We start from the raw sequence: 16,248 nt of genomic DNA, 5'->3' as shown, positions 1-16,248 counted from the left end.
ATCAGGAGTAGTCAGTGTGGCTTCACCAAGGGGAAATCATGCTTAACCAATCTGATAGCCTTCTATGATGGAATGCCTGGCTGGGTAGATGAGGGGAGAGCAGTGGATGTTGTCTACCTTGACTTCAGCAAGGCTTTTGACACTGTCTCCCAKARYATCCTCATAGACAAGCTCAGGAAGTGTGGGTTAGATGAGTGGACAGTGAGGTGGATTGAGATCTGGCTGAAAGGCAGAGCTCAGAGGGTTGTGATCAGCAGCGCAGAATCTAGTTGGAGGCCTGGAGCTAGTGGTGTCCCCCAGGGGTCAGTACTGGGTCCAGCCCTGTTCAACTTCTTCATCAATGACCTGGATGAAGGGACAGAGTGCACCCTCAGCAAGTTTGCTGACGATACAAAACTGGGAGGAGTGGCCGATACACCAGAGGGCTGTGCTGCCATTCAGAGAGACCTGGACAGGCTGGAGAGCTGGGCAGAGAGGAACCTCATGAAGTTCAACAAAGGCAAGTGCAGGGTCCTGCACCTAGGGAGGAATAACCCCAGTCACCAGTACAGGTTGGGGGTTGACCTGCTGGAAAGCAGCTCTGCGGAGAAGGACCTGGGAGTGCTGGTGGACACCAAGTTAACCATGAGGCAGGAATGTGCCCTTGTGGCCAAGAAGGACAATGGTATCCTGGGCTGCATCAGGAAGAGCATTGCCAGCAGGTCAAGGGAGGTGATCCTCCCCCTCTACTCAGCCCTACTGAGACCCCATCTGGAGTACTGCGTCCAGTTCTGGGCTCCCCAGTACAAGAGAGACGTGGCACTACTGGAGCAAGTCCAGCGAAGGGCTACAAAGATGATTAGGGGACTGGAACATCTCTCTTATGAGGAAAGGCTGAGAGAGCTGGGCCTGTTTAGCCTAGAGAAGAGAAGGCTGAGAGGGGATCTTATTAATGTGTACAAGTATCCGAAGGGATGTCAAGAGGATGGGGCCAGACTCTTTTCAGTGGTGCCGAGAGACAGGACGCAAGGCAACGGGCACAAACTGAAACACAGACAATTCCATCTGAACATGAGGAAAAACTTTTTTGCTGTGAGGGTGACAGAGCATTGGAACAGGTTGCCCAGAGAGGTTGTGGAGTCTCCTTTTCTGGAGATATTCAAAACCTGCCTGGACGCAATCCTGTGCAACGTGCTCTAGGTGACCCTGCTTGAGCAGGGGGGTTGGACTAGATGATCTCCAGAGGTCCCTTCCAACCTCAGTGATACTGTGATTCTGTGATTCATTATTTATTAATACAGAGTATCATAAAAAAAGGCAAGTTGCACTAGCACCCTCCAGCAACAATCAGGCAGAAGACTGCTTTTCTGCTGCATGTATTATTCTAAGTGACCATTATGAAAGGGCAAAACAATGCAAGTTTTCATGCAAAATTCTTACTGAAAATGCCACAGGAACTTAGTCACAAAAGTAGCAAGAAATCATCTCCTGAAAAAGTATACTATCTGGAAATTGCTTATGGCCTCTAAATTAGGTCTTCAACTGTTGGCAAGACATTAGTATTCTGTGTAGGGATTAGCATACAACAAGCATTATCTCAGGGTAGAGTATTTGTTCTACAGAAGCCCCTGAGATTCCCTGAGGTCCATCACTCGACTGTATGGATACCTCTCAGCTGGGTCCTCTACCCTAGCTTAAAAAGCAAGCCTTCTTTTAATTCCATAGGTATAGATTTTCTCTCAGTGCCACATTTCTGAGTTCATGTAATCACATGACTTTTTTATCACTTGCCCTTCCTTCCACCGACAACTCCCATACCTTCTGATACATGGACTCAATCTTTTTCACATGGATATATTGCAACCACCTTTTTCTTTATTATTATTACCCCCACCTTCTCACTTTTCTACCTGCCAGATGCCCACATGATATGCACTCAGACGAAATTTGCTGTTTCTCACTTCTTTTACGCTCCTGAAATTAAAATATAAGCTATTACTTTTCACATTCAAGCTATTACTTTTACATTTAATAGTCTTCATGGCCCTTCTCACACTCTTATTTCATGGTATGTTTTGAGAGCTTGATTCATGACAAAAGCTCCTGATGTTTGTAACCACTATCCACCACTGAACTCCTTCACTTTATACAAAAATCACATTTCTGAATGCTTAGGATTGAGAATATTTTGTCTTAGGGAAAGCAAAACAACCCCAAAACCTGAAAAAAAMCCCCATAAAGCTATCTAAATTGATCTTTCAAATTCCTCAGACTCCATTACATCATTACTGTGACTCCTAAGAGTAAAGCTGCAATGCTGCTACAAATGAGAGGCTAAATGCCTATCAGGTTGAACCTATTCTTTATCGTTTCTTGTCTATAAATAGCTGTTTATTATTGATTTAGATGCAACATTCCTTGCAGTACAAATTGGCTTTTTGTTCTGATTATTTAGCTTTTTTAGCTTTTTTCTTCTCTTACGTACCTTCAACTTTTTTTTTTTTTAAATCAAAACATCTAATGTTACCAAGGCAAGGGCAGTATTCTTTATTAAGCACTATCTTTTGTAGATTCTGTTCTTCCTGTCTGATGCCCTCCATTTCATTTTATTTTCTTTCAAGCACCTGGAAGAAGCTGCCTTTCATTTGAAAATATTTTGGCTCCAGAGTCCCTTGTGGTACACAGTTAAAATAAAAGAAATATTTCTATACTTCAGATAAAAAGACCTAATGTCCTACTTCTTGTAATTCTATTAACCAATCCCTGAAAAATACTTCTTAGCTGAGGAAGCAAATTCCTGGTAACTTCTGAATTAGTTCCTTTTTGTAAGTACAGTGCAAAGACAGAGAAAGTTCTGAAATAATGCTCAGTGAAAACCAAGCCAGACACTGAAGTTGAGGATGTAGGCTGGACCTTATGGAATCTACATTCACCAGTAATTGTAGATAGACTTTACAAAGCCACCTTGTAAGAACTACAGCATCATGAACTAAAGGGTCATCATCAGATACAGTTAACTCAATTATCTGGGGATGACTTATTTAGGTCAAAGACTAACCTTGCCATAGATTCAGGGGACACCAACCAACTGAAAGAAAGGTAATTTTGCATGGAACAAATTCTGTCAATCTAAATCATTCCACATGAATATAGTCCTACTGCATCCAGGAGAAGGTTGTTTCAATACAAGATGGTATGCACAGAGCCAATTCTATGCATAACTCAGCACTGCACCCCTGTTACTGGAAACCTAGTCCAAGGGCACCTAAATAGCCAACGCAAGTTCAGAGATAGCCCAGTCATGTAACACCATTAACAGACTGCCTAAGTTCTTGGATGTTAATCTTGGTCATACACTCCCTTTTCCTTCAGATTATTTTCAGGCTTATCAAACTAGAAGAAAACATACTACAAACAGGCTGATGCTACGTCTGCATTACCATGAAATTTAGCTGGTTCATCCCAGAAGTCTAGTCTCTAGCTGTGCACACTACAGGTATGCTAGCTAATTTCAGTATGAGCCAATGGTTGAGGTTGGAAGAGACCTCTGGAGATCATCTAGTTCAACCGCCCTGCTCAAGCAGGGTCACCTACAACAGGTTGCCCAGGACCCTGTCCAGATGACTTTTGAATATCTGCAAGGTCTCCACCACCTCTCTGGGCAACCTGTTCCAATGCTCCAGGCATCCTCACAGTAAAGAAGTTTCTCCTTATGTTCAGATGGAACTGCCTGTGTTTCAGTTTGTGCCCGTTGCCTCGCATCCTATTGCTGGGCACCACTGAAAAGAGTCTGGCTGCATCCTCTTTACACCTTCTCTTCAGATATTTATACACATTGATAAGATTCCCCTTCAGTCTTCTCTTCTCCAGGCTAAACAAATCCAGTTCTTTCAGCCTTTCCTCATATGATAGATGCTCTAGTCCCTTAATCATCTTAGTGGCCTTCACTGGACTCGCTCCAGTAGCTCCTTATCTCTCTTGTATTGGGGAGCCCACAACTGGACTCAGTACTCAAGGTGCGACCTCAGCAGGGCTGAACTGAGGGAAGGAACCCCTTCCCTTGACCTACTGGCAACCCTCTGCCTAACGCAACCCAGGATACCATTTGACTGCTTTGCCACGAGGGCACATTGCTGGCTCATGGTCAACTTGTCCACCAGGACATTTTGGACAACTAATCTCTGACCCAAACTTTCAATTTCTTAACTGAAAAAACAGCACAAAAAGCTTAACAAAGACATTACGTTCCCTTTATGTAATGGCAGAATGAACTTCAAACATCCACGTACATACGCCCTGTGAACTACACAAGGAACATACTAAAGATGCCAATCAACAAAATACATAAACCCTGGGAACTTGCAAGGCATGGTGATGTGAACCCTTCAGACTTTTTAGTTGTTATGTACCACTGTATATAATTCTAAAGGTAACAAGCTTTTTGACATAACTACCTCTTGCTAGTTAGAAATATAATTGCTAGAGACAAATGTACGTGAATACTAGGAAAAGGGGTTTTGAGCGGATTTGCAGGGTGCTGATGGGGAATCTGCTAGGATGAAAGATTTTCTAAAAGCATCATTTTGATGCCTCTCAGGAAAGAATAAAGCATCCAGTAATAATTTTTAGAAGGGGAAACAACTGGAGAAGATTTTTGTGCTTCTAATGATTGCAAACAGACTAAACAGTTGAAAGAATTCTTAAAATGTTAATACATTTAGGTAAAAAGACAAAAAAGTTCTTGGAGCTAAATCAAGTACAGGCATCTATGAGAAGGTTTTATTGTATTAATGTACACCTCTCAAAATTTCATGACTTTGTGTGACACAAAAATAATCTTTGTTCAGAGATAACAGATTTGAGGGTGGCTGATAAACCTTTGTTCTTATGTCCTCAACAGAATTACACTGCATACACAGAGACACCAATTTACTCCAGCAGTGTCCAGTCTCCCAAGACCAGCCAAGATCTCCTTCATCATTCCAACAATTAAAAAAAAAAAGCAGAACTGTTTGTCTTTAAGTTGCAAAGACCATTTTACAGTTGGTAACACAGCTAATCATGAGAAGTGTCTCTACCAAGAGAAGCTTCTTCCCATGTTTAAGTGCTAGACAGATTATCTTTAGGAAACAGTTTCATGCTACAGAGACCACTTCAGTTTTATCATCCACAGTTCTGTAAGAACAATCAATATGAATGATATCAATATGTGTTCACCTATAGTATCAGTAGAAGCAATAACTATTCTACTGAATACAGTACTGTAATTCCCATCTACCCTTCCCCTGAGATCAAAGTTACCTGGCAAACAAAGAATCCTCCTGCAAAAAAAAAAAAAAAAGTAAGTATGTAAACAGAATGAAAAATTACCTCTCCTTTATATTCCACTGGCTTAATTCCTGCATATACTGGCACAAAACTACTTGCTAGCAGGACCTAGAGAGAAGAAAGAGGTAGGAGTGGAGGAGTGAAGAAAAGGCAATAAAATATTTCTGAACCAATAAATATTTTCATACATATTTATCTATTAGATGAATAGCAGTAATTAATCAACATATTAATTTCATATAAAACCACTGTCATCTTATTAGCATCCTGTTGTTGTGCTATGTCAAAATGTGATTAAAACTATTAAGTTTTTTTATCACTTGACAATAACAACTCTTAAAGAAAACAAAATATCACAAATCAATTATCTTATTATTGAATAAAGTGCTGAAAAAGACCATTAACTTAGCCTTACACAATGTGAGGTAAATCTATGATTTTATAAAAATCAAATATGCACATACTGGAAAACATGCAATATAGAGTATTGTCAAAAAAAAGAAGTTGAACTAATCACTTCACTGGTATATACATACAGTATTTTCTCTTCTAATAAATCAGATTTCATAAGTAATACAACATGCCCAAAATACTATAAATAGCCTGAAAATTCACATAGGTACCTTCATCAGTATCAGCACTTCACATTAAATATGCTCAAGTATCAACAAATTACTGTTTGCTCTACTGTAAGCCTAGACTGCTGTCTACAGCAGTTCTCAAATTTTTCAGACTGGAGCATCTGAGCATCTCTTCTGTTACATATGGATGCACACACACACACCTCTTCTACCCGCTCATAACAATTTCTCTCTGTGTGTGCGCCTATGAAAATGTACATATATATAGTATGCATATATATATATATATAGCTGCAGTTAAAATAGCATTTCAAAGAGAATGTGGAGATGTGCACTTGAAGTGCAATATGTCAGAAAATTTCCTATATATGACTGTGGTGCATATACATGCATGCACAAGCTTGCATGCAGGCATAAGAGGCAGATTTGGGAAACAAGCAGGTCACAAACGGGGGTACATACAGTGTGTAAGGCAATCAGGTCCAAAAGAAATATGGAGATTACGAAAAATAATGCTGAATCTTTTTAGGTGTAATTGTGCTTCTTTTTACAACAAATTAAGTTACCCTCAGTATTAAACACCTCTCCCTCAAACAAGTTCCAATCAAGGTTCTAAATGAAAGCTTAACTCCCAGTCTGAGAACTCTTTCTTGCCTGCTTCTCTATTCGATGACCTGAAGCCCCAGGGCTTTGCCTGGGCTCAGACAGAAAGGTTCTGCTTATTTTTCAAATGTGAAACTGTAGCTTTTTCTCTACGACAAGCCTTTCTCTCACACAACCGTAAGAAAATGTCCACTTCAAACCCATTCCTCTTCAGACCTTCAGAAGTGACATCCTGCAGGGTTCCTAAGAGCCCAGTGTCTTTTGCTGCCCAACTTCCTTTCTCCTCTCTCTTTCAGTTCTATCCCACTAAATTTGGCCCACCTATACTAGGAGGAATAAGGACAAAATAAAAGGTTTAGTGAAAGAAAACAGAGTCAAAAACAGGTGACCACTGCAAACTGTCAATTCTTCCTCCATTCCAGACTAAATACAGTAGAACTTTGTGTGCTGTTCCCTCATGAACATGTAACATGCCTCTCTCTCACACCCAGCTTAAGAACTGCAGGTCTAGGAATGCTGGTACATGACGATGCTCTTCATACATGTAAAGTCAATTTCAAAAGTGGAAGATTAATTGCTTTCCAGGTCCATTGGGAATAGGACAAGAACAGCTTAAAATTGCAACAGCAGATACTCATTTTAGCCATTAGGGAAAAAAAATCTGGAACCATAAGGCTTGTTAAGCATTGAAACCAATTACCTATGGAGGCTGAAAGATCTTCGGCAGAATGTACAGGAGTTTTGCTGTTATAAAACACTGCCTATCCAGCATGATCTGGATACAGTTGATTATGCTTTGGGGCAAAATAATAGGATTACATAAACTAACAAGGTCCTCTCCAGCTCTGTTCTCTATAGAAACAAGCCAGCAAACTAACATTCAATCTGATGTAAAAATGATATATGCACCTCTGAAGGCATCTACAAAACCCTGTATTATGAGACAGTAAAAGAACAGAAAAGCAAGAGTATGAATGTATGCCAATAAGCAATTATTTGGAACTTTTATTATTATAATTCCAACCCATTCCATGGAACAAAATGGTACAGAAATGTTTAAGTTGACAAAAGAACTGTTCAAAAACTAACTAAATATATGCACACACACACAAACACATATAAATATGAAATATATATCTATTCACACAATTGTTCTGAAGATTATAATTGTCTTCAGGTTAGAAGATTTCACTGGAAAGGAACATAAATTTACAGAACAGTCTCTACGCCTGTCTCTGCTGGCTGTTTTAGCTAGAAATACCACAAGGGCATGGTTTGAAATGAACTGTTTGCATAATTATCTTTGCATGATTAAATCCTATCAATTTTGAAAAGTGATGGACTATGTAGAACATAATAGGGGCAAGATTAAAAAAATAAATGGTATTTTAAAGACAGACTTCTAATGTATACTTCAGATTTTGGTAATGAATCTTTTTTTTTTTTTTTTCCTTTAAGAAGTGTTAATTATCAAGCACCTCCCATTAATTCTACATGTCCAGAAAGATAGGAAAAGAAGGAATTTCTCTTCAAAGCTCCCTGCTTATTCCATTTCCTTCTTCACTTGTACTATATTGCCTGATACCCTCCACTAAAATATAACTAATTGTTAAAATTAAGAGGTTCCAGAAAGGAAAGGACATTTCCTCTAGATACATACATCTGCATTCCTCCTACCTTTTAACATCAGTATAAGTTTACAATCCTGATCCAAATTTAAAAAGTAGTACTCAAAAGAAACGGGATAGGTAGCAAAAGAAAAAGATACGCTTTCCAGCTGTATACATGGTTTATATACAGGACTTACCAATACATTATACCCTTTCCTCCAAAGGATTTGTAGGAAGTGTTGGAAAAGCTTTTTTCTTTTCTTTCTTTTTTTTTAAGACAGGAACTTCCTTTTGTTTACTTCCTTTTGTGACAGAACATATTAAAATGATGTAAATGATGCAAAAAGACTTATAGAAGTGTTGACCAAATTTGGAGATTCTGATCTACTGCAACAATTAGTCACCTGTTATTTCTTTTTTCTTTTAATAGAATTTGCTCATAAAGTAATACTTTTAAAGCAGCTGAAGGAAAGGCACAAAAATTAATTTTAGCAAAGTCTGTATAACTGCAGGACCAAATTCTGCTTCTGTTGTTTATGCAGGTAGCACAACTGTAATCTAAGTGATTACTTGAGTAAAACAATGATTACCCCATGGCCAATAACATACTCCTATGCCTTGAAGACACTCATGCATTTTTATTTAAAAAAGCAATATGCAACTTCATTACCTTAATGAGGTCCTCCCTGGAAGCAAAACTTGAAACCAAATAATTTTCCCCATTTTTGGTGTTAGTGACTGACACATAGAGCCGGTTCTCAGCTATCTCATGAGCATTAGAAGGAAGAATAGACTCTATGCCTCCCCTAAAGTAAAGAAAATAATAAACATTATTCACCAACATTAATTAAAAAGCTTGTAAATATTTTAGGGGAGAAAGAAAGTGTGTTCAGCTCCCCAGAGTATGGAAAAAGCATCTGCACTCTTCATTTTAATTTAGAGACCTTCACATAAAAGTGAATTTTAATAAATATATTAAGATAGGTACCTAAGTCTTTTCATGAAATCATAACCTGGCGTTACTGCACCAAAGTCCAATTTTCTAATTTCCTCTGCAAACTCATAGGCAAACTGCTTACATTCCTGAAAATTAAAATATTCACCATTAACGATGTTTTAGTTATGGAAAGCATGTCCAACTGTAGTACTTAAAACATACTAAATGGTTAAACTTTCAATCAAGAGCAAGCTACAAGATCAGACTAAGATATTTTCTTATATGTGCTTGGTTTGTAACAAGATATGCATAATAAATTGTTGATCCTTCTATAAGAACTAATTTGCAAGAAAACATATATAAGATCCCTAATTAAATAAAAATAAAAAAAGAATATCCCGTATTAACAATTAAAGTTAACAATTAACAACTAACAGTTAAAGAGAGTTTTGCTATGTATGACCACTGCTAGATAATCAATTCTCTGAACCATGTCTTTACAGGAACAACAGTTTGTATTTCAAGTCTACAGCCACATTTTATCTTAAACATTACCTCAGTACTAAACATAGACATAATTACTTCAAGATGACTATAAACTTTAAAAAGGTTTGCACTAATGCAAAAAACATGCCACTGACGAACACATATTTAATGAATATATTACTATGTGACTACAAGTGACGGAAGATAAAGAAACAAAAGACAACTGCAGGAAACAAGGCTACAAATTCCACTGCACAGAGAACTTCTTTTTAGCAAGCTGAAACCCGTGACTTTAATGACTGTGGAAAAATAGCTTGAAACAGGAGCCAAAAGAACTCCAAAAGGAAAGTGAAAGAATATGTAGTGTTTATTTTTTAATAAAAAGATTTTGAAATCCTGAATTGTGCTTCTGAATGCTTAAGACTCACTATTCAGTATTCATATAGATTTTTCTACCCTTTCATTAAGATTTCTGTTCCGATTTTACCGACTTGGGGAAAAAAAAACCTACAATCCATCTTATTTGACTTTCTGAAAGTGGTTTATTCAATAAATATACTGCACTCACACGCACCTAACAACCACATATTTACAAAATATAAGAACTGCATATAGCTAGTTTGGGGTTCCTGGCTTGTTAACTTGTTGCATGAAGACACACTAAATATGTTCCTGTAACTAAATAAAAGATTTATATCATGGGGCGGGGGGGGAGAAAAAAGGCAAGCTATTGTGCCCTATCCAGGAGGGAGGTCACAGGACATAATGGGAGGAGAAATAGGAAAAAGTTGGGATGGGGGGGGTATTACAAGATAGAGAAAACATTGGTTGGAGCAGCTTAACTTCTTCATATCAGTGGTATGTCAGAGCACTCACCTAAGCGACAGACAGAAATGGTTCCTGCATCCACTTTCCATATATAGACTTCTAACAAATATAACAAATGCTAGACAGGGATAAGAGGTACATACCTCTTAAAGCAATGATCACTATAGTGATTCATGCTAATTCATTTCACATAGGTCAAGCTGCCATCAGATTCGGAGTTAGATTTGTACTTTTACCCTAGGAAGCAGGTGCTTTGCTCGTCATTGCCAATTCCAAGCCAGCTTCTCACTGCAAATACATAAAACTAGCAGTATGCAATAGGTCTTGAATTTATTCCACTTTAATGTTAGGCTTCTTCAAAGTCAGCCAGGAGGAGAAGAGGCACATTCAGACTATGATTCAAATCTTCAGCACCTCTCTCTCTAAATAGAGAGAAGAAACCCACAACCCCCTAAAGATTATAGAAGCACCTCAGAATCACTATCCTTATATCTAAGGTGCTTTAATAAAGTGACTAAAGTAGCAGGGAAATAAGGGTAACAGAAGCTGGATGAATCCGAACCTAGAAGAATGACAGAAAACTACTTTCTTTATCACAAATCTTATGAACAAGTCATACCTAGACTTTCAAATTTTGCTGCCAAAAGGGACAACTTCTACTTACAGCTATGAATTGTTTATAATTGTTCATGCTAAAAGCTTTAAACAAAGCATCAAAATTTTAAATAGTAACTAATGACATGTTTAGAAATAGCAACTATTTCCATTGATTTAAGCAAACTTTGAGATCTAGCTTGATCAGGTACTTCTGAATCGAATAGGCACTTATCTATAACTTTATAGGCCTCCATACATTTGAAAATCTGTCCCTAAGATTCTCAACTCCCTTGCCTTTTCAACAGCGACAAAAATCCAAGATACTACTGAAGGACATTTGCAGCTGTTGTGATAGAAAAGCAATAGTCAAAACAATACATTCTTGGTGTTAGACTCAAAGTTCACAAAAGGATGTATTACAGCTTTGAGACTGGAACATGGAGAAATCCCTAATTATAGCTTGTCTAACCATCTCTGGAAAAAAAACTAATTGGTATGAGAGTTATATTTGCAGACATAAAATATTTCAACAGTTAGAAATGTTCCTTATATATCAGTGCCATTTTTTAAAATAATAATTGATGATGCAATTATGCTGACAGGAAAAGTTAATATAAATTTCAAAGAAAGTAAAATATTAAAATGACGTATTTTCTATTTAGTAGACAGCACTGCCTTTACTTAAATTCCATGAGAACTGAGAAGTATTTTTCTCCCCTTTACAGACAGTTCTCATAATTTTCCATTTAAACAATACAACAGAATGACTAAAAAGTTATTAGAAAAATTTTAAAGGGCTAAAAAGTTCATAACACATTCTTCAGTTCATACTAACATGATGACATTTTCAAGAAAAAAAAAAGAATGCAATATAGACTTCATTTCCACAAATATAAAAAGTAAAAACTCATTTTTTTTTTAACTTAGAATTTTTACTTCGTAAATAGGACCAGGCTGGGAATAAATGCTCAGGCCCAGAAGCCAAAAACAAGCAGAATAATCTCCTTCAGCTAAGAAAAGGCTAGCTGCTGTGCTCATCATATAGGAAATTAAGGTCAAAAGTATGTATTATACCAAGCAAATCTGAAACTGAACTACTAGTAAAAGGCTACAGAAAAGGAAGAAGAGATGAAGAGAATACAAATAAGGGTCTCCTCATAACAGAGAACTTGCCTAATATCAAGTCACATACAGAATGCAAAGAAAAAAAAAAAAAAAAAAAAAAAAAAAAAAAGGAGGCCAGGGAAGGATGTAATAACGAAAGCAACAGAAGTATAGATAACTCTGAAGGCTAAGTTTGTATCCTAGCAGGAAAAAATGTCAGCGGCAAAATGTGCTCTTGGCTGTGACTATCGTTCGAATGAAAAATGGTCAAGGTTCTAACAGTGAGGCCTGGTAAAGGTCTGGTAAAGGTCACCTGAGGAATACTGAAAGCTGAAATCTAAGTGTGCTTAGAATAAAAAATTATCTAATAGCTTCAATTCCCCAAGTAATGTTGCATCTTATAATTCTAAATACTAAAGAAACATTTCATCTTAACATTTAGCAAGACCTGGTTTTCTACATATATTAAAGCAAAGTCAGAGTATGAAAACATACCACTTAGTGGCTACTGTATTTTTTAAATTAAAAAAAAAAAAGGACTCTTAAAATAAATAAATAAATAAATACATAAATCTTCTAAATAATTGTTGTGTGTCATATACTACAAAATGGATTAAGACCCCTGATCTTCTAAAGGTACTTCAGGAGGGCAAAGCAGCCTTAACCTAAGGAGGAAAAAAAAGAAAAGCTACTGCCCTCCCAGAGAATCTTTTATGAAAACGCTACTGAAGATTGCTTTGCTGTGAGATCTTATGGATTATGACACAATTTCCATGGCAAGAAAAGGGTGACACCTCAGGAAAGAAAACATGCATAAGGAATACTAGAATAGAACTTTGTTAGGGTTAATCCTTCACTGGCATTCAGTAAAGCTTTTGCGCATTGCTTTTCTACTTGTAAGGTACAGTCCATCATTCTTATCTCCTTTCACAACAGGATGACACTATACATTTGCTTAAGAAAGCCTATTAAAATCTCTAGCCAAGACGACAATGATTAACCCTCTGTAACCCACAATGATTAAGGAAAGTGCATATACTAGAAATATAGTACATCTGGTTGCATATAACTCAATATTCACACACATATGGACTTTATGTTTTAAGCTATGTAAACAGAAAGTCCACATGATTCTCTACTATAAACTGAACACAGATTTTAAAGAAATATTTGCTTCATAAACTTTTTTTGTCTAGGTTTCACAATTTTCTTTGAGGAAGACACATATGTGAGTCCTGCTCCTTTATAAGAAGCAAAAAGAAAGACAACAACTGAAATATTTCATTAAAATAAATTTAAAGTAGATGATTATATCCTTAAAAATATCCTTTGAAAGTGATCATGTCCTATACCTACGAGTTTATTAATTTACCTCTATATTTTCTGGTACTGCTAATAAGACAGTGGCAGCCAGTGATCCCGCAGAAGCTCCCGCAAAAGCTTTCACAACTTTCAGTAACTTCTTACCATGCCTGTAAAGAGCAGCTGCTGCCCCCAAGTGGTAAATACCCAGAAACCCACAAGCTGCAAATGACAGGTTTAGATGTTTCATTTTTGCTGTGGAAATAAAAGTTTTGCAGTCAGGAGAAGGATCAGTTAATTAGATCTTATAACATACATTTAGTTTTTGGCACAGAATATATAATATAGTATAATACCCATATAACCAAAGGCAGCTTAGTTAAGAACAGTGAGCACTTTTGATTACCAAATGCATCAAACAAGTAGCTGTTAAAATTTTATCATCTCCAAAATTGAAAACAACTGTTCTGAAATACTCCTTAGAAAAATGTTGTTTCACATCTCTTGTTCCGTCAGGAAATAAAGCTTTATATACAATATAACTGCATATTTCAACTAATTTGTCAAAGAAATGCAAAACAAAGGTAGCTATTCAAAGGTATTAAAAAATGCTGTTGGAAATTTTGCATTATTATTTTAAGGAGAGATAACACTGTTAGCTACCTTGAGTCAAAATCAAATTTAATTACAAATCGCACTGTGTCATACTCACATGACGTGCAGCCTTGAACCTAATACAGTTCTATAGAGAAGCAATTTTTTCCTTCATCATTGGAACTCATTTACTTACGAAGTACTATCAGCATTCAATAATATATTCAATAATTTATATAGAAGTAATTTCTCATTTAAAAAAAGAAAAACATACAAGATATCATTGCTACCCTTAAAAGGAATAAGAAAGGAAAAACACTTAAGTAAAATACATACCAAGTATACACACACACACGGAAGGTCTCAAGGATGGAATTGAAAATAATAAAAAACACAAACAGGAAGTTTAAGTTGAGATTGTTAGGTTTTCTGTTCGCTTGTTTTTAAAATAAGCCACCTCACTGAGGCCATGTATTTTATTAACTCTGTTTTTGCAAATAACTACAATTATGAGAGCAAGATATTCTACACTATTTTACTTATTATCTTAATAAGAAATTAAAAATAAATCCCTAGTATATTTGGGTATGTATCAATATGAATAGGACTAATTACATCAGTAAATTCAGGAACATACTTGATTATTCTGGCTCATAATGAGATAGCTAGCTGTTTCTGTTGGCAAACATCTACAGATACTGTAGTGTAAATTCTAATAAAGAGAAGCAGACGTACAGCAACAGATTTTGTAAGCTGTCTATTCAGCTCAGCAGTGGGAGGAGTAAGAAAAATGAGGGTAAGAAGCAGCTTTGAAAAACACTCAATAGGAAGACAAGCTAAAATCAACTGCTTTACCCAGGGTATGGTTAGAATCAGACCACAAGAGGGTCTTGTTCTCTGCCAGTCCAACTGTAAGGATTACCGTTTTCCCTTAAAAAAAAAGGCATACAATAAAAACCCAGCCACCACCTCTTATTTAGATGACAAGTCACAACACATGGAAAGAGCAACTAGCAGTATGAAAGAGAAAACTGAATAGGGCTCATGGAATAAATTCAAGGAACTAAAAGATTTTACCAATTTTTGTAGGTCATATTTAACATTAGATATTGGAAATGCAATGCAATACCTCTTCAGTGGAGTTATAAGGCTGAAATTCTACTAAACTAAATCAAAACTAGGACCACTGCAAATGTTTGTAACCTCAGACCAGCTTAAAAACTCAATTGATCTATCCACAGGAGGAAAAAAAAAAAGAGATAGAAAATCTCATAGTGCCAGGGCATACTGTCTGTTGCATTAAAAGGTCAGTCATCCTGCTAAAACCTTACATTATCATAAAGTAATTTATCATCTTTATCCCCTTTACACAGCACATCCATCAGTAAATAAGAATACCTGTAGCTTAAATCTAAGATATTTTGTACTGACAGAATGGGTTTCAGGTTGGTTTTTGGTCTGGGGATATGAGAGAGAGACATTTGTAAAATGAAGTAAATGATAAGCTGTCATACTGCTCTCAAAAAGAAAGGCCCTTTTAATTAAAAAAAAACAAAAATCACCATACTGCAGAAAAGATAGAAAGAGTTTGCTGGAAATTTCCTGGAAAACAACAAACACAATTATACTTTCAAGATTTTAACGTATAACATACAGAGTGGGGAAAAACTAAAACACTCAATGGAGTGATTTGCTTCCTCTGAGGCTGGCTAAACTTTTGAAGTTAACCAACATGACTTCTGCAAGTTAGGAGCAAAAGTGCACTTACATCAAGGGGCACTCTGCCAAAAAAAAAAAAAAAAAGAAAAGGTGAAGTTAGTTAAAGCAGTTGTGTTATCAGATAGCAAGAAAACCAAGTTTGGGAAAATAACTGCTTACATTGCTATAAAAACAATGGGTGGGGGGAAAAAAAGTGCTTCCTTTTATCATACAGTCAGAATGCTGGAATTACCTATACATCTGACATTCTCTTTCAATACAACACTGATTAGGATATGTATTTTTTCCATATAGTATTGACTCCTATTTTAGTCCAAAAAGATTTCAAGAAAACACACTGCTATTATGAGCTATTATATCAAATAAGGACTATGTTTACAGAGCTGTTTGGTCAGAAGATACACAAGCAAAGTAAAAGAGTTCACAGATCCCAAAGATTATTTCTAAGGGACCTATGAAAGATAACTAAGAAACACAAGTTTATTTAAACAAGCTTATGCTTCTGCATTTGTAGATACCATACTACAGTGTGTATAGAAATGGCTGGCACATTTTCTTTAAAGCAAGAAGAATAGGAAAG

At 36.5% G+C, this 16,248-nt stretch overlaps 1 protein-coding gene across 4 annotated transcripts in view; it reads right to left on the bottom strand.

Annotated features, from left to right (window-relative positions):
- PNPLA4 (patatin like phospholipase domain containing 4) overlaps nt 1-16,248 on the bottom strand; it is a 28,506-nt gene that overhangs the window by 6,261 nt on the left and 5,997 nt on the right. For 2 of the 4 annotated variants that reach the window (XM_026087624.1, XM_026087625.1), the window contains exons 4-7: nt 13,426-13,610; nt 9,090-9,184; nt 8,772-8,907; nt 5,350-5,415 (exon numbers count right to left, since the gene is read on the bottom strand). In XM_026087624.1, coding sequence (XP_025943409.1) covers nt 5,350-5,415; nt 8,772-8,907; nt 9,090-9,184; nt 13,426-13,610 — 482 coding nt within the window. Of the gene's footprint in view, nt 1-5,349; nt 5,416-8,771; nt 8,908-9,089; nt 9,185-10,495; nt 10,641-13,425; nt 13,611-16,248 lie in introns of those variants that run through there. The other 2 variants (XM_026087627.1, XM_026087626.1) reach the window with 2 other exon arrangements.

The sequence above is a fragment of the Apteryx rowi genome, unplaced genomic scaffold, assembly GCF_003343035.1.
Source record: "Apteryx rowi isolate R43461 unplaced genomic scaffold, aptRow1 scaffold_728, whole genome shotgun sequence".
Classification (NCBI taxonomy): Eukaryota; Metazoa; Chordata; class Aves; order Apterygiformes; family Apterygidae; genus Apteryx; species Apteryx rowi.
Note: the sequence above shows the minus strand (reverse complement) of the source record. Positions and strands in the feature narration are given on the sequence as shown.